This window comes from Musa acuminata, chromosome BXJ2-4, assembly GCF_036884655.1.
Source record: "Musa acuminata AAA Group cultivar baxijiao chromosome BXJ2-4, Cavendish_Baxijiao_AAA, whole genome shotgun sequence".
In the NCBI taxonomy this organism is placed as follows: Eukaryota; Viridiplantae; Streptophyta; class Magnoliopsida; order Zingiberales; family Musaceae; genus Musa; species Musa acuminata.
This window is the reverse complement of record NC_088341.1, coordinates 15,440,654-15,467,617: the sequence shown is the minus strand read 5'-3', so window position 1 is coordinate 15,467,617 and position 26,964 is coordinate 15,440,654. Positions and strand designations below refer to the sequence as shown.

The window sequence follows — 26,964 nt, the reverse complement described above, 5'->3', positions numbered from 1 at the left end:
GGTACCACCACTCAGTTTGGGTGGTATGATCGCTTGACAAAGCTCGGAGACCGAGCTCTGGTGGTACCACTTCTTGATAGCATTAACTATCGGTGGTACCACCACCTAGAACACATAGGAGACCGAGTCCCAAGTGGTGCCACCACCGGCCCTAGCGATGCCATCGTCGACCGTGATTTCAGATGCTGAATGGGCTATTCAATCCAGCCTAAATTAGCCTTGTTAAGGGCCTAGTTGGCCCCTATATGAGTTAATGGGATTACCTCCCAATCCTAACTCAACTAATGTACTAACTACAATTAAGGCAAGCGATTAGTCCGGTATGTCGATTTCTCTCGGTGATCCTCTGACGAACTTCTCGGTGAGTCTTTTGGCGCACTTCCGGCGAACTCCCGACGAACTCTCGATGATCTTCCAACGAGCTCTCGGTGATCTTCCAATGAGCTTCTGGCCATGAACTCTCTGCGATCTTCCAATGAACTCTCGACAATCTTCATGCGAGCTCTTGGTACATCGTTCGAATCTTTGATTCCGGCTCATCATCTGCTTTGTCTTATTGCTATCATAGTTTATCTTGCACACTTATCTCAACACATATATTAGGTCAAATAATTTATCAATTGATTTCATCATCAAAATTCGAGATTCAATACGAACTTTCGACGAGCTTTCACTGCATCGTCCGATCCTTCGTTGTATCCCCCGATTCATCTAGCCCGATGCCCGATCATTGACTCCGGCGCAACTTTGATTCTTCTTTAATCATTTTGCCTTTCTTATGATTGTAGTTAGTCCTACATCACTTATCTCAACACATGAATTAGATCATTAATTCACCAATTGATTTTATCATCAAAATCCGAGATTCAACACCCTTGCCATGTGGATCACCACAAGAGAGGAGGATGGTTCACCTCTTTCATCCTTTCCCAAAGATCTGTAGGTTTTTAAGGATATACGATCTCTCTAGGTAACATATCTTTCTTATATGTGTAGTTTTCAATTTTACGGGTTTTTGCATAATAATCTTCGCACGATGATGAAACCTTCTTTTTCTGTGGGAAATTATGGGATTTTATTTTTTGTTCCTCCATTATGCATGTGATGTTACCCTAAATTTTTCAACAATGGGTTGGTCGTTCCTTTGAATGCTAATCTCGGATATCCGCTTCTCTGAGTGACTTCTTTCCCTCCATCTCTATGTATATTTCCCTCAAACGATCGTGCATGTTGGTTGCCCTTAACATAGCTCTGTTAGATCCCTCACATTTGCATGCAAAGTGTTTCTAAGTGTACTTTTCTCAATCTAATACCATATGTTATAAACTTAACTGATTTTGCTTAAGTTGTGTAGCACCCTTGCATGTCTGTCGACAAAGGGTTAACCTCCTTAAAACATCTTATGGTCCTATAAGAACCTGTAAAAGAAAAGATGAGTTAGAGAAATTATTTAACTTAGGATTCCATAAGTAAACATTCCAATAAATACTTGATAGGTAATATAAATTATAAACATAGAAATCGTAAGCTCTAAGCATTCATGCGACAAAGGGTCTAAGGTGGTTTATTGTAGTCAAAAATCCCTAAAAGTGCCCACATGACACTGTTACAAAATAAAACAACAAACTAACCTTAGACAATAACCCCAAGGCCTATCTAGCTATGTGCTAGCTGCCCCATGGTGTTGTACTAGCTAACACTCTATATTATTCTGTGGAGCTAGAAAATCCTCAAAATGGCTATATTGATGATATATTTTTGGATAGTTTTGTCTCTACATGACGACTATATACAACCTGTATTTACAAGACGAAAAAAATCACAAAAGCCAACTAAAATAAGACTGTCAAACCTATACAAGTCCTCTACTTGCTATGCAAAATATTAACTAAATTGAAAGATACAAACATATACAAGCATTATATTGAACATTTTTTGTACAAATTTATCCATGATAACATGCTATCAACATAGACTATATGTACTCCCAAGCAATAGACAAGGGTGAGAGCATGACAATATCGATTAACGAAGCCAAGGGTGAGGATGATGAGATGCATTACTGTAGAAAAATAAGGGCACCATAAAAGAAAAAAAACATAAAAATATCATCTTATATATTCATAAAAAGAAAAGGTTTTTAGAAAATCATCTTATATATTCATAAAAATATCTTAAAATCACATATTTGCACGATATATGTGAATCATAAAAATATCTTAAAATCTCAACGTAAATGTGTCAAATATGGAGAATGTTTCTTTTGGTAACTCATTTATTCTGTTCTATATTACAGTAGATAATGATTGATATAACATGAAATTATTAATTTGTAGTAATTGAAAGTATTTCAAGAAAATGTTAAAAGATTCGGCCATTTCGGGTCGGGTTATCGGGCTCGATCAACATCTTCCGCTCCGTCGAGCAAACGAAGCTGGAAGCGCAGTCGACAGATTTGTAGCGCCCCGACTTTTCGGGTCGGGTTAACGGGTTCGATCAACATCATCCGCTCCGTTGAGCAAGCGGAGTTCAAAGTTTTCTCGAACTATTTGTAGCCACACGTTGCTGCCTTTGGTGTAGAAGATAGCGTACGGGGTCGGCTTTCGATCCCTCTCCCGCGTTCAGCCATGGCCGCGGCGTGTTGCTCCTCCTCCTTCACCCGTCCTTTCTCCGTCGCTTGCTCCTCCTCCTCACCAGCAGGTACTACTCCAATTGATCCCTTCTTCTTCTTTGCCTTCTCTCGACTATTCTTACGATCGATCTTTTGATACAGAGAAAGAGACCTCCAAGCTGAGGGACGACTGGCGGAAGCGCTCCAAACCCATTCGTCCCGGCGGCGTGTACCCCGCGAAAGACCACTGCAGGTCTCTCTTCCCTCTTCTCTCTTCAGTTCTCTTTACTGCCTCGTAATCGATTTCATTTCTTGATCGGGTTCTATCCGTCGTTGATGTCGATTTGGGCAGCCGTTGCGGGCTCTGCGATACCTACTACATTGCCCATGTGAAGGATGCGTGTGCGTTCTTAGGCGACGGCATGTCCAGGATTGAGGTGATCGGCTTCCATTTTTCCTCTTCCACCGCTTTGAATGACCTCAAAATTAGCAGTTCGTTGTTGGGGATAAATATTCTTGGCTTATTTCCCCACTTCGGATGATCGTGTCTCCATCGAAGGAGTTTCAATTAGATTCTGTGGTTAGAGGGCTGCAAGAATTCAATAATTATTAGTAATTTCCATGTTCTGCTTTTAATTTTGTTTTCATGATACCAAAATCTCCATTATCCATCAACATAAATTCTACCTAGTGTTAAGCGGTATTTTGTGAATGCACAAAACTTCCCATAGGAGAGTCAGGTTCAGATGTTCACATTCTCAATAAGAAGGATTTAGGTCGATCCCTTACTCGGATGCTACTCTAAGAGATCATGCATCTACAGTAATCCATAGGTGTGATTTCACCATTGTGGAGGGTTTGGCGGCAATGGAGCTGTCCCCTCTAGTGTTGCTTGCTCGTTGTTATAAGGAAAGGTATTCCAACCTTGTAATCTTATGTTTTTGTTACTGAATTTTGATGTCTTCTGTGTCCTTGGACATAACCCACATGCGGATGAACAATGTGAATGTCTTGTGTGATTTGGTTGTTATTGGTTTCAGTATCTCTTGTTTTCATTTTGTCTTTATACATGCAAAACTTGGGTTTGCTTATTACTGGATCCGGTTATTCAAATATTTGAGTGATTTGACTTCTAGCATAGTGACGTCGCTCGTATAATCATGATTGAAAGTTGCCTTGTTTGCTGGTTTGGAAATGCTTGCTACCACTGTAGCAGGTGGAAGCCTTAGTTTATCATATACAGTCTTTGAGTTTGCTATGACAAGTTTGTTTTGGGGCTTGCAAGTGAGTATTCTGAGCCAAGAGCAAAGTTGAGAAATTAGATAGAACCCAACTGATGAAATAGTTCTCTTCATGAACTTAAGAGAGTATTTATTTTCTTCTCACAAGCATTTCCATCTGGAAGGAAATATTTTTTAGTTTTCCTTTTAATAAATTTTACAAAGAGAGGAACTGTAAACTCCATGGAGATACTTTTTAGCTTCTAATGCATCAAAAGAGATTCAATTTATGTTTCCATCTATCTGTTTTTCTTGGTCATATTTTCTTGTAATTTTTCAATCTGTTAAAGGTCTGAAGAAAGGAATCTTAAATAGATTTTCTGATGATAATTTGTCAGTTTGATAAGGTATGAAGAAATGAAACTTAATTGGATTTGCTGATGCACTATGTCTCAACTAGCTGATCAAGCCTGATTCTTCAATAGTCATCTCCTAAACAATGACCGGAGTTCATAGATCATGTTGAAATAGCTGTAGATGTGTAATAATGTCATTCAATACTCTGAATGAAGTATAAAATGAAGCAGGAATTTGCTAGAATTGGTTGATATTCCTCAAAATTTTCATCACTAAGCTGATTGATGTGATTTGTAAATTGAAAAAAGAAACTTGCTGCTTATATAGGATCACCACTCTCATTAAATTATATTCTTGGAGCATAAATGTTTAGTGAGGTATTTGTTGAGAATATTTTTGGGAAAAAAGATTGACATTGACACATATTTTCAGTTTATAATTTTGTGTAAAAACATAAGATACCTTTAATACGAATATACAGATTCTTTTTCCTGCATCGCTTTTGTTTATGAGCAGTGTTAAGGGGCTGGAGGCCTCAAAGAGATGGATTTTGGATGATATGCTCCTCTTCAATTGTAGCTTTATTTTTTTTCCATTTTATTTTGCTAAAACTGGCTTATAATTGAATAGTGATATTATCTCGAGAAATTTGTGGTGTCTGAATCATTGGTTGACCTTCCTTTTTATCAGAATACATATTGGACAAGAGACAAAAATAAACATGATTGTAGTGATTAAAGTGCATCATTGCTCAGATTTCTGATGCACTGTGGACTAATTTTATGAATAAAGGTTTCCTGCATCAGGTTTTGGAACCAACAGTACATGGACGAGCCAGAACAGTGGAATTTGATGAGATCTACTTTGGTGTTCATGAGCAATTATTGTATGCTAAGAAGATAAAACCTGTAGAAGGTACTGTTGCATGTCCAGTATTTCTAGTAGATATAACAAAGCAGTGTTTTCTTCTTATCATATCTTTTATTACATATATCCTACTATCATGCTAATTCAACTTGTCATTTGCATAATTCTGCAGTTCCATTTCACACAAGTGACATGTTAATATTCATAATGACTAACTGTTTCTATATATACTTATTTGACTTGGTTATTGATTAGACTAAATCTGCTCTTTATTGGTTTGATATTAGTTGCTATTGTACTTCATGCTAGGAACATAAAAAGTAAAATTATCTGGTGATCTCTCAGTTAACTCAATATTTTGAAAGAATGATACTGGTTTCTGATAATTTACATCTAGTTGCCTTCAGGTTGTAATGTGAGTATATAACTGTAGTGACTCCTTTTTTCTCCACACTTGAAGGGTCCATATTTGTTTGTATGCACCCTAATTAATTCTCCAGAATACAAATTTGTTTCATCATTTTATCTTTAGGAGCTCAATGGACGGGGATTGTGACAACAATTGCTGTAGAAATGCTTAAAGCAAATATGGTAGATGCTGTCATTTGTGTGCAAAGGTAGTTGCATAAAATTGTGTTCATGCCAAAGAATAGCTATTCATTTAGGATGTGTTTAGTGGACTGAGATTAAAACTCCTTCAAATGCTGCAGTGATCCAGACGACAGGCTTACTCCGAGGCCAATTTTAGCCAGGTATGAATTTTAAGCATCACGTTCGGTTGAATCTATTGCATTCTCGATCTTTTCTTTTTGTTGTTAGAGATATAAACTTATGGACCTCTCTTAGGAGATTGTAGTTTCCTGATTGGTTTCTATAAAAGTAGTTAATTGATGGAACTTCTTTTTGGCAGGACCCCTGATGAAGTTTATGCAGCAAAAGGTGTCAAGCCGACATTATCTCCTAACCTTGATACCCTTGCCCTAGTGGAGGTGATGTATTTCTCTCTTTATTACCCTGAGGAAATATGTTTTTCTTATGTGGTTATCTCATCTAACACTTTTTCTACTTCACCCTGACTGAATTCAGATATGCTTTATTAAAAAAGCCTAGGGTTCAGAATGTCGTTTAATAAAGATGTATTTAATACAATTAAATGAAGCTTTCCCTTATGTGATCATCCTTACCTTTTCTGAATATACATCATTTCACATATATATCCAAAAATCAGATCTGATTTTAAACAATAATTGCATAATTTCACTTAAATACCATTATTACAAACTTTTGATATGGTAGTTCTAAACCATTTTTTATGTTTTTTAATTTGTAACAGGCTGCAGGAGTAAAACGCCTTCTTTTCTGTGGAGTAGGTTGTCAAGTGCAAGGTATATATTTTTTTCTATTTAGGTTTTGATTTAATACTTGTAGTTCATGCTTTGTTATAACTCACTAATATTGAGATGCTGACTGATTTCTTGATGCAGCATTAAGATCTGTTGAAAAATACCTTAGCTTGGACAAGCTTTATGTTCTTGGCACCAATTGTGGTATTTGGCAGTTTCCTGTATCTTTAAATTTTTGTTTGTTTCTTATGATGCATGCTCTTTTTTGGGTTAAAATGTCAGTTTTGATAAAACTCACTACCTAGTGTCCATGATACTTAGCTCCTGCATTTTCCATCTGCAGATTTTTTTTATATGGAACAAATTTAGGGCTGTGCAGTTATGTAATAGTTCAAAATTTTGATTTCATTTTTGTTTATTCATAGTGGATAATGGAACTCGGGAAGGCCTAGAAAAATTCCTCAATGCAGCAAGTAGTGAGCCAGAGACAGTCCTGCATTATGAATTCATGCAAGATTACAAGGTTTCTTATTCTTTTTCAGCAATTGTGCCTTCTAGAATAGCAACAAGAAAGAAGTTTTCCTATACCTCGTAGCTTGCATTAGTAATTTTTTTATTATGATGTGTCATCAGGAAAATAGTATTAACAACCTGTAGGCAAATTAACTTTCTAGTCACAATCTTATTATATATTACATAACCTAGTGTTTTATCAGGTTCACCTAAAGCATTTGGATGGCCATATTGAAGAGGTAAAATGCTATTTCTTTGAGGTAGCCTGACCATATAATTTCAATGGTTGTGCTATTTATATACTAGCATTTAAATCTTCCTTTAAAACAGGTGCCTTACTTTTCCCTGCCAGCAAATGAACTGGTCGATGTTATTGCACCGTCCTGCTACAGGTACGTCATTTCTTTCCTCTCTTTGTGGCATTCTGCTAATTAATGTAATTGTGATAACTTTAGAGTTTGCTCGAATTGGAGGTTCTAGATTCTTGTAGAGGTATAGAACATTGCATTACTTTGAAATTCTGAATTAGTTAGAATTAACCAATCACTTTATGGAACCAAAGACAAGCAAGTTCCAGCACCACTGAATATATGAGTTATTTAAGGTAGTTTGAGGGACACCGTGTGCATGTCGGTGACACTTCCTAGTGGTGCTCTTGGTGTGTATATCATCTAATTTTCTGAAAAATAAGCTCTAGTTATACTAAAACAAGTGTGGTCCAGTATACAAGGAATCCAGTGTTTCGTGAGAGTAACCTGTATGGTGCTCGACCAATAGGTTCTCTTAGAGCAACCTAACTATGGTGCTAAGCTTGCCCTTGAGGCTCAATACTGAGATATTATACAAGTGGTAAATGTGAAGGTAACCCATTATCTAGTAAGAGCAGAATCCTATAGGGAGTGGGCAAGTTAAGAGCAAAAATATTCTTATACAAAGCATCTTGTCTTGCACTAAGTGGAGATGGTTAGTGACTTGTTTAAATGGGTCAGTCACAACCATAGTTGAATAGTGTACTTGAATACATACTCTCTGTTTTTTTTTTCTTGGAAAAAGTTTTATTATTATGAAAAATAAAAATTCTACTTTTGAGAAGCCTTGATTTTTGTAATTTTCTGAATGTTGTGTTATCGAGAAAAATTCTTAATTTCATATAGAGCCTAGTTTCTGCCAAATGCTCAACATGTTCTGAATGATATGCTTATTTTTAACTGGTTTTACTCTATGATATTGTTACAAATAGTAGGTTAGTTCCATTTGTTCGACTTGCTTGAGCCTGCATGTTAGGATGAATGATTTCATTTGTAGACTTGTTTCATTAACCATGAAGTGAACATGCATTGCCTACTTGTACATATCTTTGTGCTTTTGCAGCATAATTAAAGAATCTTGCTAATTGTTTACCTGTATGTTCTGCAGCTGCTTTGACTACACAAATGCATTAGCGGTAAGTTTGGTTTTTCTTGTTTGGAAAATATTTACATTCTAAATTTCCCTGTAAGAAATTATTCAGTGTCTGATATGATAAAAATTTTGGATTGCACCTTGTCGAGTTCTTTCAGTGTTTGCATTGTGGACTTTCTTTCAATTCGTCATGATCACTAAATTTTCATTCAAGGAAATTATTTCTATACATAGAATCATATGCTGGTTCTAGTAGGCGGTGACCATGTTGGATCTAGTTTTATTTTTTTTTTCTCTATGGATTTAGTTTATTAGTAATGGTTTCTTGCTATATCTTCAATAAATTTTTTTTAGTCTCAATTTCATCTTATACTTTCATCTGTCAGCTATATGTGAAGAAACTTCTGACACTACATTTACCATTTCTTTGGCATGAAATTGATGAATCATTGCAGGACTTAGTGGTGGGCTATATGGGTGTGCCAAAGTATGCCGGAATAAGCATGACTGAACATCCACAATATATTACTGTTAGGTAATGTAGAAAAAGTACATATGCATTGTCAAAAGCAGCATCGTTAATAATCAAAAGTGTGTAAATAGCAAACTTCTGATTTGCTTATTCGGTACAATTTTGGAATCATTTGCTGATGGAAATTGAAAATTCTAAAACAAGCTTTATAAGTAATAGTTGTTGGTAAGGTTGTATCCTAGTTCAAAGTTTTATTCTGCCAACTGGGTGGCTTCCATAGTCCTTTTTTTCCCCTCTTTTCTGTCTGTCAAAGATGTTGGATATAATTGTGGATTGCCAAATACTTAGCTACTGCAAAATGTCTTTACCAACTAACTGTTTGGAGCTTCCATGACAGGAATGAACGTGGAAGGGAGATGCTAAAACTGGTGGAGAAACTTTTAGAGATTACTCCAACAACAAGCAGTGTATGCCTGGCTGGCTCTTTTCAAATATCAGAAAAATTAATCTACGAAACTACAGTAAATCAAGCTGATATTTTTTCCCCCAATTTTGAATATTTGTTTCAGGGTAACCGAAAACCATTTGTTATGGAGACAGTTAAAGCTGATGACAAAGCAAAATCTGGTATGTTGTTGCTCAGTGTTTGTTAGCCATTATGCCTCCTTATGACTAGAAATGGTAAATTGAGAACGTCCATGTTGATGTGTTCTTATCCTATTTTAGAGTTCCAAATTATGTGATATTTTGTGGATCTCCAGGAGAACTAAAATGTAAATCACTAACATCCATTTCAATTCTGATACTTTTAAAGGGAAAGGTCCTGAGCCAGCTCCCAAATTCATTGGAAATATCATAACATTTATGCTCAACTTGGTGAGTGTGGCTTTGCTGTGTGACAGTCATATGCTGATCCGAATTATATACACTTCAAAGCTCATATGTACACTTGTTCTGATTCAGATTGGCCCAAAAGGTTTGGAATTTGGTCGCTACTCGTTGGATTACCACACAATAAGGAACTACTTGTATGTTCATCGACAGTGGGGAAAACAAAGGTATAAACTCGTTATATTGCCACCACAATGCATGAGGTAACCATTACTTATATATACATTATCTCAATTCTAGCAGAGCTGAAAGGCACATTCCCTCATACGCCAAGAAAATTGTTGAAAGCTATAATGATGATGGACAAATTTATGAGATGCTTTCACAAGATTGATCCCATGGATGGTAATTTCTGCATAATATAAAGCATGATTAAGAATCTGTACAGTCGTCTGTGCTAGTCTTCTTGATCAGTAGTGTTTTGTCGAGGTTTTAAACTATATGTCATGGTTGTGTGCTGCATGCATTTGCATTATATTGTGTTTTTAGATGATGTCCAAGAATTTTCCGTTCAGTGTATTCTCAACATTAAGTTAAAACATATAATTGAACTTGCTGTCCAATTATATCTCTAAAATGGTATATCAAATCTTATGTTTGTTTTTTTTTGTTTTAAATTAAACAAAATTGTACAGTACATGTGATTAGTGTTTAGAAAATTTGCTCCCTCTATATACAAGTATTGCATAATTATGCAATATAAAACTTCTCAACTATTTGAATGTCGTGAGATAATACATGGAATAAACATGAGGTTCCATTGGCTTACTTGATAAAAACTTTATTCTACAAGTTTACTATAACAAATGAACCATATTTTTTATTTTATATTGGATGATAAATATATTATGATATCCTTGGATCTATGCAATGAAAATTGGATCATGATGAAATCATGATAACGAGATCAATTCATCTTTAAATATAGATCTTAAATATTTTCGATCATAGATTATTAAAGAGTGATATCGAGATAATCAAACATATTAGTGTGCTATATACTTGTTAATATGATAGAGACAACTAGTCTCATAGTTAATGTAAGTGCTTATTAAAAAATGAGTTCGCTAAATGATCCGCTTAAAAATGTTGGATAATTAATGATACCTCATCGTCATACGACGATTCTATAATCTTAGTCTCATTTGTTTATTTAGTTCTTAGATTTGAGATATCAAAGATGCCTTATTTGAGTACTCCATTATTTAATATTAGACTTATTGGTTTGGAAGTTCCAAATATAGTATAGACGATCATTAAGAATGATAATCAACTTTACATGGGCAATTAGGTGTTAATAGAGGATTATCCACCATTAGTATCATAAAAGGAATATCTCGTATGTTCTCACTTAAGCAAATCCCTGATTAGGGTCAATCGGATCATGATGACTTCGATAAGCGTGAGATTCAAATTGAGAGAGCAGGAGTTCTTTGAGAGACTTTGATTAGAGTGAGACTCGGATAGATTTTATTTGGGCTTGATAGTACTATACAAGGTATATGATATCTAGGATATTAGATGGATGATAAACTATGTATATACGATAATTAAGGGCAAACAAGTCTAGTATATTAGATCCTTTGTACCATTTGGGGATTATGGCCTAGTGGCATAGTATGTCCATAGTCGATGAGTTCAACGAATTATTATGAGGGTAATAATTCATTGAGTCAAAAAGAGTTCTGACAAGTGCAACTCACGACCAATTCGATATTAGGCCTAGAGGATCATACACTTATAGTGAACAATGCGACGAATAGAGGATTTGATATGAGATATCTGATAAGCCCCTATTTTAATGGATCATTGGGAGAGACCCGATAGAGCTTAGATTGGTTCTTGGATGAGGATCTAATATCTATTAAGCCATAGTAATTGGATGAAGATCCAATACCCGTTAAGGTAGGATCCATTGGGATTAGTTAAAGGAGGCTCTCTATAAATAGGAGTTGAGACTTTAAGGGTCATAGGCTGGACCCCTTTAGCCACCCTCCTCATCTCCTTCCCCCTTATTCCTCCAATCGATTGCCCCTCTTCGGTGCCAAGAGGACAACAAAAGGGATCGATCCCTCCTTGTGTGCTGTTGCGTGGTGGTGCGCGATCACAAGGAAAGAACATGATGTGCGAGGAGGTGCGTTGTTGCTACGTCCATCGTGTGGATCATTTGCTAGAGAGGAGTTTGCGAGAGCTCTTTCATCCATAGTCTAGGATCAGTGATATTAAGGGATATGCGAGTTCCCCTAGGTGAGAACGTCTCACACCCCTTACACGGTTTTTGTCGCTTTGAGTTTTACGCTCTCGTTCATCGCACGATGATTCGATAAAATTGTTTTGAGAAACCAGTTTTTGTTTTTACTTTTCACTGTGCATGTGATGCTATCTAAGGTTTCTCAATAGTGGTATCAAAGCCAGGTTGCTCGTGCGATGATCGATTATTGATTACATGTTGTGTTGAATCGGTTTCTCGTAAACTAGTTATGTTTTCGTCGAATTGACATTAGAACAGCGTAGTTTGTGGCGTAGGAAGTGTTTAGTCATTTAAAAATTTCTTGACATAAGATATGACAAAACAGGACGGCAACAACTGCCCTATAGCCTTGGACGAGGGCTACTTGGCCGAAGGCAACCTTGGTGGCTCGGGTTTCTTGGCTATAAGGGGAACCTTGACGGCCAAGGTTTCCTAGTCGCTAGTGGCGCCTTGTGCCATGGTTCTGCCAAGGTTTGCCAAATTAGATTAAGGGTTAATCCAAGTCCAATTGATTAAAAGTTAATCTAAATTAATTAAAGAGTTTAATTGATTACTACCTAGTTAGTCTGATATGTATATATACATATGATGTGTATATATATATGGTTTTCATACGAAAAACTTGAGCATGCTTATATGAAATCAATCACTTAAAATGTATCACTTAAAAAAGGGAAAATATGTTATCAATGAAATCATGAATCTACTTATGTTATGAATTTTGTGAACCATAAAAATGATTTTGAAATTAGTTTTATCAAAATCATGATCTTGATTTCTTGGAATAACATGAGATTTTCTTTGATGATCTTTTTATCTAAAAGGAGATTTGTCAAAATGATTCATGGAATTTTGGATTCATGACTTGATCCTTCATTTGTTTATGAGAATATTGAAATCTTTGTACCTTTGAATTCTTCCATTCTCCTTTCGATTTTTGAATTTATGCATGTTATATGTTGAATATTTGAAACCATGTTTTGATATCATGCATACCCAAGAAATGTTGATTTGACAAATTGAATGAATTGAAAATGAATGATGATTTTTCTCTTTAATATAACTTGTGATATGTTTTTTTTTGAATTATCATCTTGATTTCTCGGTATTCAATATATGAAACTTTATTATGAATCAAGATTTTTTCGTTAATCGATCTCCTAAGATTTTCTTTTGATTATTTATGAGGAGGTTTTTTCAAAAGAAATCATGCATTTTCGTATTCACTTGTTCAAATATTTCATGATATGATTTTTATGCAATTCCTTGTATTTATGAAATATTTATCTCATCACCCAATAATTCTTCTTGATATTCCTTATGTGATGATATGAATACATGAAATATTCATTAATTTGTTTTGATGTATACAAATAAGAAGTTTCGATTATGCATGACAGGATGTAATTTGACAAAATTGGTACCATCATGATGTGAAATAAATGATGATTTGGAATCATGTATGTAATGATGATTTTATATTCTATATACATGATAATTTGAAATTATGCATATAATACTTTAACTTATGATAATGATGCATGCAATGATAAAATATTCATGATGAAAAATTGTTTTGATATTCACATCTTGATTTTTTCATCTTTTGTTACCTTACCTTTGTCATAATTTGAATGTATGAAATAAAGGGTCTTCCCTTCTTTTTGACAATGACATAGGGGGAGCAAAACATGCTAGAAAGAAAATTTGCTAGCTTGCACAATTCGAAAAGATGCAAACTTGCTAGCTTGCTAATCTAAAAAAGGAAGCGAGAAGTCCTATCTTGCAAATCTCAAGAGAAGCAATGTTTGCCAAGTTACACATTTCAAAAAGAGGCAAAATAGTCCATCTTGCACATCTCAAAAGATGTAAAATTTTGTTAACCATTTATTTATAAAATTTGATAGCTTGCATACTATAAATTTACATACCAAAAGTGCTATCTAGCCTATCTCAAGATGCAAAACATGCTAACTTGCACTTTGCAACGGAAGCAAAATTGCTAGCTCAAACATTGCAAAGGAAGCAAAAATTTGCTAGCTTGCAACTTGCATATTTCAAGAAGCAAGAGTTGCTTTCTTGAACATCCTTAAATTTGCTAGCTTTCAAATTGCATGATGATAAAACTTGATATTATGTTTTTCATGCAACGATTTAAACTTAGATATCTCTAAACCCATGAGAGTTGGAACTTCTCCTTTTTGTTGATGACAAAGAGGGAGAAGTTTATTGATTGATTATATGTCAGGATTTTATCATGACATGTTTCATAAATTTTTGAATCCAAGAGTTTCTATCAATAAAGCATATTGATAGGGGGAGTTTGGTTAAACTCCGGGAGTTAGGTTAAACTCCGGGAGTTAAGGTTAACTCCATCGTCGGTTGGTTGTCATCATCAAAAAGGGGGAGATTATTGAATCTTGGATTTTGATGATAAAACTAATCGATATGTGTTTATGTTTTAATCTGCGTTTTGAGTGACGCAGGATACTTCGATTAGGATTATTAGGATCGGGGTAAATTAGTGCAGCGGATAATACCACGTCTTCAAAAATGTTTTGTATGATAAAAGTGTTTACGACGTAAAAGTCGATTCCGAAAATATACTTAGATTGAAAGTGTACGGAAAAGTATTGAAGGCGGTAAGCTATTGAAGAGGTTTGTAGTAAGGTAATAGTAAGAATAAATGCAAACTAGAGAAGACAGCTATTTATAGTGGTTCGGTCAATCGTGACCTACATCCACTCCTCTGATTCCTCTTCCGTCGAGGCCACCAGCATCCACTAGAGGCCTTCTTTCAATAGGCGAAGGCCAACACCCTTTTACAACTCAATTCTTCGTTTACCGGGTTTAGAAGATAACCCTTACACCCCACTCACTCCTCTCTTAAACTATTCTAACACTTAGAACTATGAGAGGAGCTCACACAAGATTGCAACAGCGTTTCTATACTTTTTTGCTCTCAATACTTGTGTTCTTCAGCCAAGGATGAGAGGGGTATTTATAGGCTTCAAGTTGATTCAAACTTGGAGCCTAAAAACATCTCATCCCGGGTTCCTCTGGCACGGGCGGTACCACCGCCCAGTGTCAGTCTGGCTCACTGCCCCGCCCAGGTCTGGCGGTACCACCACTAGGGAGGCTGTGTTGGGCGATACCACCACCTGGCACCCTGCTAGGGGTGGTACAACCACCCAGACTAGCGGTACCACCGCCTGACACAGTCTCAAAGACTGTGCCACGACGGTGAGTCTTCTTGGGGCACTATTTGGGCTTCTTATTGGGCCTAACACAGTTCTTACATAGGCCTAGCTGGCCCCTAATTGGGTTGGCCCAAATCCAATCCCAATTACGTGCTAACTACGATTCCTAAGACATATTCTAAGCTAAACAAATCCCTATGTCAATTCTTCCGGCGAGCTTCCAGCGATCTTCCGACGAACCTCTGACGAACTCTCGGTAATGTTCCGGCGGACTCCTGTAAGCTCCTGGACTTCATAACGATCTTCTTGGCGAGTTCCGACGAGCTTCTCTGGCAAGCTCCGTGACTTCTCGGCTGGTTCCCGCAGAACTTCCGACAAACTCTTGAACACCCAACGTGATCTCGATCTTGACTTCGGGACTTCATTTTGCTTCATGTCTTGCTATCGTAGTTAATCTTGCACATGTAAAACAAACTTCGATCTATAAAATTAATACTAAGTATTAATCAAGTTGTCCGGCATGTCATTGGTCCCTCGACGCTTTGTCCGATTCTTCGGCGCATCGTCCTCTCTTGCGGCCTATTGCCCAATCGACCAGTTGACTCCGTAACTCCGATATCCTTGGCGTAATGTCCGCTCTTCTTGGCCCAATGCCCGAATCCACAGCCCGAAGCCTTCTGTCGATACTATTGAATCTCGTATTTTGATGATGAAACCACTTGATATGTGTTTATGATTTAATCTGCGTTTTGAGTGACGCAGGATGCTTCGTTCAGGATGAGACAATTAAAGCAGGAAAATCATGTTGTGCCGGAGGAACATGTCAGAAGATTGGACGTCGGGCCGGTGGATCGGTCGACGTATCGATAGAAGGCTTCGGGCCAAGAAGAGCGGGTATTGCGCCAAGGATATCAGAGTTGCGGAGTCAACTGGCCGATTGGGCAATAGGCCGCAAGAGAGGACGATGCGCCGAAGAATCGGACGAAGCATTGAGAGACCAATGACATGCCAGACAACTTGATTAATTGCTTAGGAGTAATTGTCTAGATCGATCTTCTGCTTTACATGTGCAGGATTAACTACGATAGCTTGAAGACATAAAGAAAGTCTACCAGAGTCAAGTTCGATGGGTGTTCGAGAGTCCGAAGATTCGTCAGAGATGCTGCCGGAACCAACCGAGAAGAAATCGGGGACTTGTCGGAGTTTTCGGAAGTCTGCCGAAGAGATCGTCGGAGGTTCGCGGAGATCACCGGGAAGGCTCGGCTACTCGCTGAACTCACCACAAGATCGGGAGCCTACTGGGAGTCCATCAGAAGAAATTCGAGGGTGTATCAGAAGTCCGATGGAAGATCGCCGGAAGGAGACTCGACATTTGCCGGTTAAAAACTTGCTTAGGACTATGTTTTTAGTTACGTAGTTTGTATGTAATTAGGGTTAGGATTAAGGGATAATCTTATATCCTAGTTAGGGGCCAACTAGGCCCGATATTACTTGGTTTGGGCTAGATTTGAAGCCCATCTAATGACTCGTACGGTCGGGCGGTGGAACCGTCGGATCGGGTGGTGGTACCGCCGGACTGGGTGGTGGCACCGCCCATAACCCGAGGATCGGGGGGTGGTACCGCTGGACTGGGTGGTAGCATCGCCCAGCACCAGAATTGTCGGGCGGTGGCACCGCCACCCACAGGCGATGGCACCGCCAGTAAACGGTCAATGTGATATTAACAGGCGGTGGCACCGCCAGCTTCGGGAACCCAAGAGAATTCAAATTTGAAGCTCAAATTTAAATCCTTTTGGGGTCTATAAATACCCCTCAATTCTCAACAGAGAATACAACTTTTTGAGAAGCAATAGATTGAGAAAAAAAGCCTTAGCAAAGTCTTTAGCAAGTCTTGTTTTCAATTGCTTGAGTGTTCACCTCCTTTTTTTTCTTTGAAAATTTGTAAGAGTGTGAACCACTTGTAAAACGTTGTAAGAGTGGTATTTGTCCTTTCCCTTTAAAGTGATTTGCTAGTGGAAGTTGGGAGCCTCATCGAAGAAGGCTTCGTAAGTGGATATAGGTCATTTGACCGAACCACTTTAAATTAGTGTGTTCCTTGAATGTGTGAGTACTTACCTTTCTGAAATTGTTATTTACACTGCAGCAAGCTTTTGTTTTCATCTTCTCACTTTACTCAAGTTACTGTCGAATTGAAATATCCTTGCATTTACGAATTCGTTTTCAAACTTACAAGTTTTAATCCGCTGCACTAATTCACCCCCTCGACTCTTTGTGCCGCTCCGATCCTAACAATTGGTATCAGAGCCACGATTTTTTACTTTGGTTTAACACCCAAGTAGAAATTGATATGAATGATCAAGTTGATTATAATTTTGCCAAATACCCTTTAACTATTCATCGAGGACCAATAACAAGAGCAAAAACTAAAAGGATGAAAGAAGCCTTAACTTGTTTATTAGAAGGCATTTGGAAGGAGCAAGCTAGTCAAAACTTGGTAAAGGTTCTATGGATATAAGAAGAGCCTAAAATAATCAACCTGATTCAAATAAGTCAACATCATGAAGAGAAAGTTCAACCTTGAGAGAAGGATGAATTTTTAGCCATCTTTGAAGAATAAAGGTCATTCAGCCATATTGGACCATATTAGGAATTGTGAGCTTATTCATGAATAATTATTCAAATCAATTCAATGTAGATTCATGAGTAATCTATATTCATGCATTAGGAATATGAATGTCATTTAATATATTTAATGGATTCATTCCCTTTGTACTTGGCCTTTGTACTATATAAACAAGGCTGACTCTCTTTGTAAGAATCCAAAAATTGAGATGTGTATTCAACTTACAACAACGGTGAGTGTTTTTGGAACTTATCAAGCATTTCTGTTTGTAGCATTCAAAACCCAAAAATATTTGTTTTCCTTTCAACTTATCAAGCTTCTTAGTTTGTGGCGTTTTAAGAGAATCAAAGTGCTATTCTAATTACTTTATCAAATTTTCATTGATTATGTGATTTGAATAGTTTTCCTAACTTCAATCTTGAATGATCCATCTTGTTTCAATTCGTTAGAGAGGGTTAATTTGCATTCCATATGTATCATAACTCTTTAGCTATCGGGATATATGGTTGCTAAGTTGAAGATTTTCATCAGAAATGGCTCTTTTCGGCCTTCAAGAGGGTTACTCTCTCATTCGTCCTCCCTTTTTCAATGTGATGGACTACATTTATTGGAAAACTCGAATGAGAGTTTTCTTACTTTCTTTGGATTTGAATTTATGACACATATAGTCGAAAATAGATTTGAAATGTCTTCTCTTCTAATGAACCATTGGAATGATTTGGAGAAGAAGATGTTTTCTCTAAATGCAAAGGCTATGAATGCCTTATATTATGCACTTGACAAAAATGAATTTAATTGTGTTTCGATTTGTGATTCGGCTTTTGATATTTGGAGAACTCTTGAGGTCACTCATGAAGGCACTAACCGAGTAAAAGAGTCCAAAATCAACATTCTTGTGCACTCTTACGAACTTTTTCTGAATGAAACCAAGTGAGTCCATCGGAGACATGTACACCCATTTTACGAATGTCATCAATGGACTCAAAGCTCTTGGTAAAGATTTTTCTAACTTTGAACTTGTAAATAAAATCTTAAGATCATTTCCTAAAAGTTGGGATCCAAAAGTTATGGCCATTCAAGAGGCCAAGGACCTTAAAACATTTTCTCTTGAAGAATTTATTGGGTCTTTAATGACCTACGAAATGAACAATGTGACAAAAAGAAAACTCAAGAACAACCTTCCAAAGGACAGGAAGGATTTGGGACATAGAACACATGAAGACCACTCAAACATAAGCTCAAGTGATGGTGAACTTTAACTACAAATGAAACAAAAATTAAAAAAAAAAAAAAGAACGGAACTACTTGCTTTGAACGTAAGAAGAACAAAAATTGGGATGAATTGAGCTCCTCCGAAGACGAGGAGAAAATCAAGAAAGACAAGGTGGCAAACTTTGCCTTGACGGCTTTCATCAATGAGATAATCGAAACCCCCTTAATTCATTTTGAAATTACTTGATGTTTTTCGTGATGCATTTTCTTTTTTTTGAATAATTATTTTTATTGAAAATTACATGTTTTATGTTTATAGAATAAAACGTTAGATTTAAATCTAATAATCATATGTATATTTTCCTTAAGAAGAAAAAATATGTATCTTGATGATTTTCGATTTTGATTGAAACCATGCTTGATATCTTAATAAAAATATTAAGAAGTTTAACATCATGCTTAATGATGATGCATGACTTTTGTATTGAAAACTAAGCATAAAAAGATAGATTAATCTAAAAAGAAAAATGCATGACTATAACAAATAACAAAATTATTTTGGTTAAAAATACCTTATGCTCAATGAAACAATGATTGATGAATATGCTTTATGTTTAATGATTTCTTTGTCTTGTATGTCCTATCATGATAAATATTTTAAAAATAAATGAAATCATGTTTGATTTGAAGTAACGCAGAATGATCTTGCTTAATGAGTTTTCTTTCGAAATAATGCATAATGATTTTTATGATTTATGGATTATCAATTTTCATGATATTAAAAGTGACTTTTTTGATTTAAAAAAAAAAATGATGCATGTTTTGATTTGACATAAATGAAATACGCATGCTTATATGAAATAATATAAGTGTCATGCATGACGATTGTATACTTAATAATGTTTGATGTTGTAAAGAAGCAAGGGATGCTTTCTTGAACATCTCAAAACTGCTAGCTTGCATGTTCTAAAAGTGTTGTAAAATTTACTAGCTTATATGTTGTAGTAATTACTATCATACTACCTTGCATATCGATGATAATAGCAAAATTGTATGATGATAAAACTAGGAGATTATATTAATTATGCAATGTGTTGAACTTGGACATTTTAAAAACTTGCAACTTGCATATTGCAATAGGAAGCAAGAATCATGATACACAAGAAAGCTATCTTGCATTTGCTTTCGAAATTTTTTGCTAGCTTGCATGTAGCAAAACTTGCATATCATAAAAATTGCTAGCTTCTAGTCTAAAGAGAAGCAAACAGTTGCTATCTCAAGAAAAGCAAACATGCTAAACTTTCACATCTTTAATTGCTCTATTGCATGATGATAAAATTTAACACTATATTTTTTTATGTAATGTATTGAACTTTATATCTTCTCCTTTTTGTTGATGACAAATGGGGAGAAGTATGATCATGTTATGCATGATGACGTATTGCAAATATTCATAATAAATATTTGCAATGACTTGAATTTGGCTTGAATTTAAGGTTCTATCAATATGACATATTGATAGGGGGAGTTTGTTTAAACTCCGGGAGTTAAGGTTAATTCCGTCATTAAGTGGTTGTCATCATCAAAAAGGGGGAGATTGTTGAATCTCGTATTTTGATGATGAAACTACTTGATATGTGTTTATGATTTAATTTGTGTTTTGAGTGACGCAGGGTGCTTCGTTCAGGATGAGACAATTAAAGCAAGAAAATCATGTTGTACCGGAGGAACATGTCAGAAGATTGGATGTCGGGCCATTAGATCATTCAACGTATTGACAGAAGGCTTCGGGCCATGGATTCGGGCATCGGGCCAAGAAGAGTGGGTATTGCGCCAAGGATGTCGGAGTTGCAGAGTTAACTGGTCGATTGGGCAATAGGCCGTAAGAGAGGATAATGCGCCGAAGAATCAGATGAAGCATCGAGGGACCAATGACATGCCGGACAACTTGATTAACTGCATAGGAGTAATTGTCTAGATCGAACTTTTGTTTTACATGTGCAGGATTAACTACGGTAGCTTGAAGACATAAAGCAAGTCTACCGGAGTCAAGTTCGATGGGTGTTCGAGAGTTCGAAGATTTGTCGGAGATGCTACCGGAACCAACCGAAAAGAAATCAGGGACTTGTTGGAGTTTTCGGAAGTCCGCTGAAGAGATCATCGAAGGTTCGTGGAGATCACCGAGAAGGCTCGGCTACTCGTTGAACTCACCACAAGATCGGGAGCCTGCTAGGAGTCCGCTGAAAGAAATATGAGGGTGTAATATCCCTCACTTTTGAAAATTTATTAATAAAGATTTATATGTAAATTGGAGGACCCATATGTAAATATAGAAATTTCAAGGACTAAACTATTAAGTTGCAAAAAGAAAAAAATAAAGAAAATCAAAAATTTCGGTTTTATCCCATCGCCTCCCACGTTCTCTGTTCTCGAAACAGAGAGAGGAGCTGTGGGGCGTGGGGAGAAGAAGAAGAGAAGTAGAGGGAGAAGAAAAGAAGAAGAAGAGGGAAAAGAAGAGAGGAAGAAGAAGAAGAAGAAGAAGAAGAAGAAGAAGAAGAAGAAAAGAGGAGGTGGCTACGGCAAGGGCTGTAGCGAGGAGCTGTGGGGCGTTGGGGAGGAGAAAGGAAGAAGAGGAGAAGAAGAAAAGAAGAAGAAGAGGGAAAAGAAGAGAGGAGGAAGAAGAGGGAGAAGAGAAGAATAGAAGAAGAAGAAAAAGAGAGGGAAGTGGGAGAGGAGCGAGAGGTGGCAGCAGCTAGGGCTGCAGCATCTCTGTTTCCTGCAGGTGGAAACAGAGGAGAGGTGTGGGGCGTTCGAAGAGGAGAAGAAGAAGAAGAGGAAGAGAAGAAGAAGAGGTTGTGATACCTCTGTTTCCTGTAGAGGAAATAGAGGAGAGGGTGTGTGTGACGTCGGGGAGGAGGAGGGAAGAAGAAGAGAAGAAGAGAAGGGAAAGGAGGAGCTGCGGCTGCGGCGGTGGCAGCTGCGGCTGGAAGAGAAGGAGAGGAAGAGAAGGAGAGGAAGAGAAGGTGAGGAAGAAGAGAAGAAGAAGAAAGGTAGGAGAAGGAAGAAGGAGAAGAAGAGGGAAAAGAGAGGGAAGAGGGAGAGGAGCGAGAGGTGGCAGCAGCTAGGGCTGCAGCACCTCTGTTTCCTGCAGGTGGAAACAGAGGAGAGGTGTGGGGCGTTCGAAGAGGAGAAGAAGAAGAAGAGGAAGAGAAGAAGAAGAGGTTGTGATACCTTTGTTTCCTGCAGAGGAAACAGAGGAGAGGGTGTGTGTGACGCCGGGGAGGAGGAGGGAAGAAGAAGAGGAGAAGAAGAGAAGGGAAAGGAGGAGCTGCGGCTACGGCGGTGGCAGCTGCGGCTGGAAGAGAAGGTGAGGAAGAAGAGAAGAAGAAGAAAGGTAGGAGAAGGAAGAAGGAGAAGAAGAGGGAAAAGAGAGGGAAGAGGGAGAGGAGCGTGAGGTGGCAGCAGCTAGGGCTGTAGCACCTCTGTTTCCTACAGGTGGAAACAGAGGAGAGGTGTAGGGCATTCGAAGAGGAGAAGAAGAGGAAGAGGAAGAGAAGAAGAAGAGGAAGCAGGAGAAGAGGTTGTGATACCTCTGTTTCCTGTAGAGGAAACAGAGGAGAGGGTGTGTGTGATGCCGGGGATGAGGAGGGAAGAAGAAGAGGAGAAGAAGGAAGAGAAGGGAAAGGAGGAGCTGCGGTTGCGGCGGTGGCAACTGCAACTGGAAGAGAAGGAGAGGAAGAGAAGGTGAGGAAGAAGAGAAGAAGAAGAAAGGAAGGAGAGGAAGAAGAGAAGGGGAAGAAGGGGCTGCGGCTGCGGCGATGGCAACTACAGTTGGAAGAGAAGAAGGAGAGGAAGATGAGCAAGGGAGGAAGAAGAGGCTGCGGCCGTGTCTGAGGCTGCGACTGCAGCAGTGCAGCTGGGAAAGAAGAGAAGGAAAGGAAGAAGAAGAGAAAGGAAAAGGGAAGAAGAGAGGAAGAGGAGAAGGGGAGGCAGCTGCAGCTGGATGGAAGGAGAGGAAACAGAGCAGGGGAGGAAGAAGAGGCTGCGGCTGTGGTGGCTGCGGCCGTGGCTGCGACTACGGCTGTGGTAGCTACGGCAGCGGTGGTGGCTGCAATAGCTGCTTTTGGGAAAGAGAAAGAAAGGAAAGGGAAAAAAAAGGGGGCTGTGGCCGTGATTACGACTGCGGTGGTGGCGGTTGTGTCTGTGGCAGCTGTGTTTGGGAAAGAAAAAGTAGGAACGAGAGACGGGAGGAAGGAAGGTAGTGCGATGGAAGGGGCTGCGACTGTGGCAGCGGCAGCGGTGGTGGCTGTGGCAGCTGCATTTGGGAAAGAAAAAGAAGGAATGAGAGTAAGAGAGAGCAGGTGACTGTGCCTCGATGTTTGACACGTGGTGTAGTTGTGAAGAAAGAAAGAAAATGAGTGCATAAAACGAAACAAGGAGGGGACGGAGGAAAAGTAGAAAAAGGATTCGAGCGTATACCTTCGAATCTTTGGATCAAAACCTTCAAAAGGCAAGTTTCCCGATCGTTTCTCCTGTAATTGTTCTAATTTTTCTTATTGCAAGTATTATGATCTTCCTTGTGCAAGTGTTCTTATTTTTCCTATTGCAAGTGTTCCGATCCTTCCTATTGCAATCATTCTAATCTTTCCTATTGCGAATGTCCTGATCTTTCCTTACTGTAATTTTATCTCTACATTTGATTTGAATATGAGGAACTTTGAATTGTTCTAGCCTTGCATTTGATATATCTCTTGTTTAGGCATATCGATCCGAATCTGTGCAACTTTTGAGATTATGACCTTTCTACCTTGTTATGATTATAACTTCATGTATTGACCTTTGATTTAGACAAAACTTATTTGATCGAAATATAGACTCATAAACATTTCTTTTGATAGCTTTATTCAGTATATTGGAGCATGATTGATAGTTTGAATCATTTGTTCAATGTGCCTCTTGAATTTTGTCAGAAATCGAGCTTTGGTCGATTTCACATATTCTGGTTTCATTCCTTTGGAAATTGATTTCATCTAACATTCTTATTTGAATTGAGCTATATGTGATTGCTTGGAATCCTTGTATACTCTTACTTTCATTTCCTTTCAAATCTGAATACATTTGTAAAGGATTATGTTTGCATCATAATGACTCATAAAGGCACATGTACATTTCATTGTTCCGCATGTGCTTCCGATATGTCCCAATTTATTGTTCACAATACCCTTTTGTACTCTGGTGTTTGTGGGATTATTTGGACCTTTGCCAGAAATGGTAAAGGGTATGTGCTTAGAGCCCGCGATGCTCTAGATTATGTTTGGTGGTCATTCAGAAATGGATGGACCATATTATGTTTAGAATCCCACTTCACCATCTATCTGTTTGATATGAAATTCAGAGCCGACCTAGCACTTGGGCAGGGTGAGAGGGCTTGAGTAGGAAAGAGCTACCCGTGGATGGAGTCGAGAACTCATCACGGCGTGGAGCCACCATTGAGTTAAACCTCACATGCACTATGCTAGGGTACGACGTCTGAGCTTCTGTTTCGTATTTTGTATTGATATGCTCCAAAATATTTCCTATGCCATTGATATACTTCAAAATGCTTCACATACCATTGATATGTTCCGAAATGTTCCATTTGTCATTGATATGATCCAGAACATTTTATACGCTATTGGTATGCTCCAATTACTTTGTGCTCCATTTGCTATGAACTGATATGTTCGGAAATATCCTATTTGCCATTGATATGCTTCGGCATATCTCGTACGCTATTGATATGCTCCAATTACTCTATGCTCCATTTGCTATGAACTGATATGTTCTGAAATGTCCTATTTGCAATTGATATACTCTGGAACATCTCGTATGCTATTGATATACTCCAATTATTCTATGCTCCATCTGTTATGAATCGAATAGGTTTTGAATGACATGACACATATGATTTTGTATCTAATGAGATGGTATCCTTGAGAATTCTTGTATTCTGTCTTGCATTATGATAACTTACTTGTTTGAAACCGTTCCTTTTGTTCTGAATATGCTTTGTTACTTGCTGAGTTGTTTTTAGCTCACTCCGTTGTTATATAAATCTTTCAGGTCAGCTTGTCACTATTTGAGATGTTTGAATTGGGCTGAGGCAGTGGAGAGCTATTCAGAATTATAGGCAACTCTTGTTGGTTATTATGTTATTGTTGTATAAGCATATTTTGTATCTAATGAAATGTTGTCGATGAACCAAAATGGATATACCTTGTAAAAGTGTTAGACGATCTCTCTTATTTGGAATTTCGAAATGTCAAGTCTAATTTACGACGATATGAACTTGTGATAAATGGTTGGAGTTCTGATTGTATAAATTACTTAGCTTGTAGATTTATAAATGTTATTCATGTTTGTTAAGTTGGCTTGGGTTGTCATAAATGTGAATTATCGAGTGATGTGATATATGATTATAAACTGCACAGGTTTTATATATGTGAATTTGATAGAATGTTTTTCAGTGTCCTCAAATGTTAGCTTGGATCCTGGATTGGTTTGTGATGAATCTTTTAAAATCATCGATATTATTTGAGGGGCGTGACAGAGGGTGTATCGGAAGTCCGCCGGAAGATCGCTAGAAAGCTCGCTAGAAGGAGACTCGACGTTTGTCGGTTAAAAACTTACTTAGGACTATGTTTTTAGTTGCATAGTTTGCATGTAATTAGGGTTAGGATTAATGGATAATCCTATATCCTAGTTAGGGACTAATTGGGCCCGATATTACTTGGTTTGGGCTAGATTTGAAGCCCATCTAATGACATGTAGGGTCGGGCGATGGAATCACCTGACCGGGCGGTGGCACCGCCCAGAACCCGAGGATCGGGCGGTGGTACCGTTGGACTGGGTGGTAGCACCGCCCAGCACTTGAATGGTCAGGCAGTGGCATCGCCACCTGTTAGGATCAAGAGCACTAAGAGGGGGGGGGGGGGTGAATTGATGCAGCGGAAAACCTTCTACGATTAAAAAAACTACGTTCGTTCGATAAAAGTGATTTCGGTAAGAAAGCCTTATTCGTAAATCACTTTAACTTTTGATTAAAGGAGATGCAGCAAAGATATAAATGCAGTTTGCAGTTATGGTTCAAATCAGTTAGTAGGCGCAAACTGAAATATGATATTCTTACGAAAAAACTGATTTACGTCTAAATGCTGATTCATAAATCACTTGATTAAGCGAGATGTAGTTAAAGTAAGGATATAAAGGCAGTTTGTAGTTATGATTGAAATCAAAACGTAAACGCAAACTAAAATATGATGATCGTACGATAAAACTGATTTACGCCTAAACGCCGATTCGGAAAGTGCAAAGCTTGAAACTCGATCGTATATGCGTAGAAAGCAGTAAGCTTTTGAGGAGATTTGCAGTAAGGATAAGATGCTCAAAGTAAATGCAAATCGAGATTTAGAGTGGTTCGGTCAATCTTGACCTACTCCACTTTTGGCTTCCTCCACCGACGAGGTCACCGACGTCAACTAGAGGCCTTCCTTCAATAGGCGAAGGCCAACCACCCTTTTACAGTTTCACTCCTTTTGACGGGCTTAGGAGACAACCCTTACAGAATTTTCTCTCCTCTCTTTAAAGATCAGAACTTGGAAGAAAAGAGGGAGAAGAACTTTTGGCCTTTACAACAATTTTGAGCTCTAAGAATCACAGAATAAGATCAGGATTTCGGTGTGTTTTGAGTGCCCTTTCAGTGCTGAAAGGGTGGGGTATTTATAGGCCCCAACCCAGTTTGAATTTGGAGCTCAAAATTGTCAATTCCCGGAATTTCGGGATCTGGCGGTTGCACCACCCTACTAAGGCGGTTGCACCGCCTGGCAGAGCTCGAAGACTGAGCCTCTGGTCGGTGCCACCTCCTGTCAGGGGTGGTTGCACCTCCTGCCAGAGCTCGAAGACCGAGCTCAGGCGGTGCCACCGCCTGACTAAGGCGGTTGCACCGCTCAACTAGAGCTCGAAGA

General features: G+C 38.0%; 1 protein-coding gene across 3 annotated transcripts; it reads left to right on the top strand.

Annotated features, from left to right (window-relative positions):
* Positions 1 to 2,565: 2,565 nt before the first annotated feature.
* Positions 2,566 to 25,366, top strand: LOC135581412 (7-hydroxymethyl chlorophyll a reductase, chloroplastic-like). Of its 3 annotated transcripts, XR_010486023.1 has the most exons (21): positions 2,566 to 2,700; positions 2,774 to 2,864; positions 2,964 to 3,048; positions 4,995 to 5,103; positions 5,588 to 5,672; positions 5,766 to 5,807; positions 5,966 to 6,044; positions 6,389 to 6,440; positions 6,540 to 6,602; positions 6,824 to 6,921; positions 7,115 to 7,150; positions 7,242 to 7,303; positions 8,328 to 8,355; positions 8,768 to 8,847; positions 9,182 to 9,251; positions 9,354 to 9,411; positions 9,599 to 9,660; positions 9,748 to 9,842; positions 9,916 to 10,020; positions 24,357 to 24,481; positions 25,064 to 25,282. XR_010486023.1 is itself a non-coding variant. In XM_065104062.1 (20 exons), the coding sequence occupies exons 1-19, from the start codon at positions 2,628 to 2,630 to the stop codon at positions 10,007 to 10,009; spliced, it is 1,359 nt and encodes a 452-aa protein (XP_064960134.1). In that variant the 5' UTR covers positions 2,566 to 2,627; the 3' UTR covers positions 10,010 to 10,020; positions 25,064 to 25,366. The 3 variants fall into 3 exon arrangements, 2 of the variants coding, with proteins under 2 accessions (XP_064960134.1, XP_064960133.1); XM_065104062.1 differs by lacking the exon at positions 24,357 to 24,481 and having other exon boundaries at positions 9,919 to 10,020; positions 25,064 to 25,366; XM_065104061.1 differs by lacking the exon at positions 24,357 to 24,481.
* The last annotated feature ends 1,598 nt before the right edge of the window (positions 25,367 to 26,964 follow it).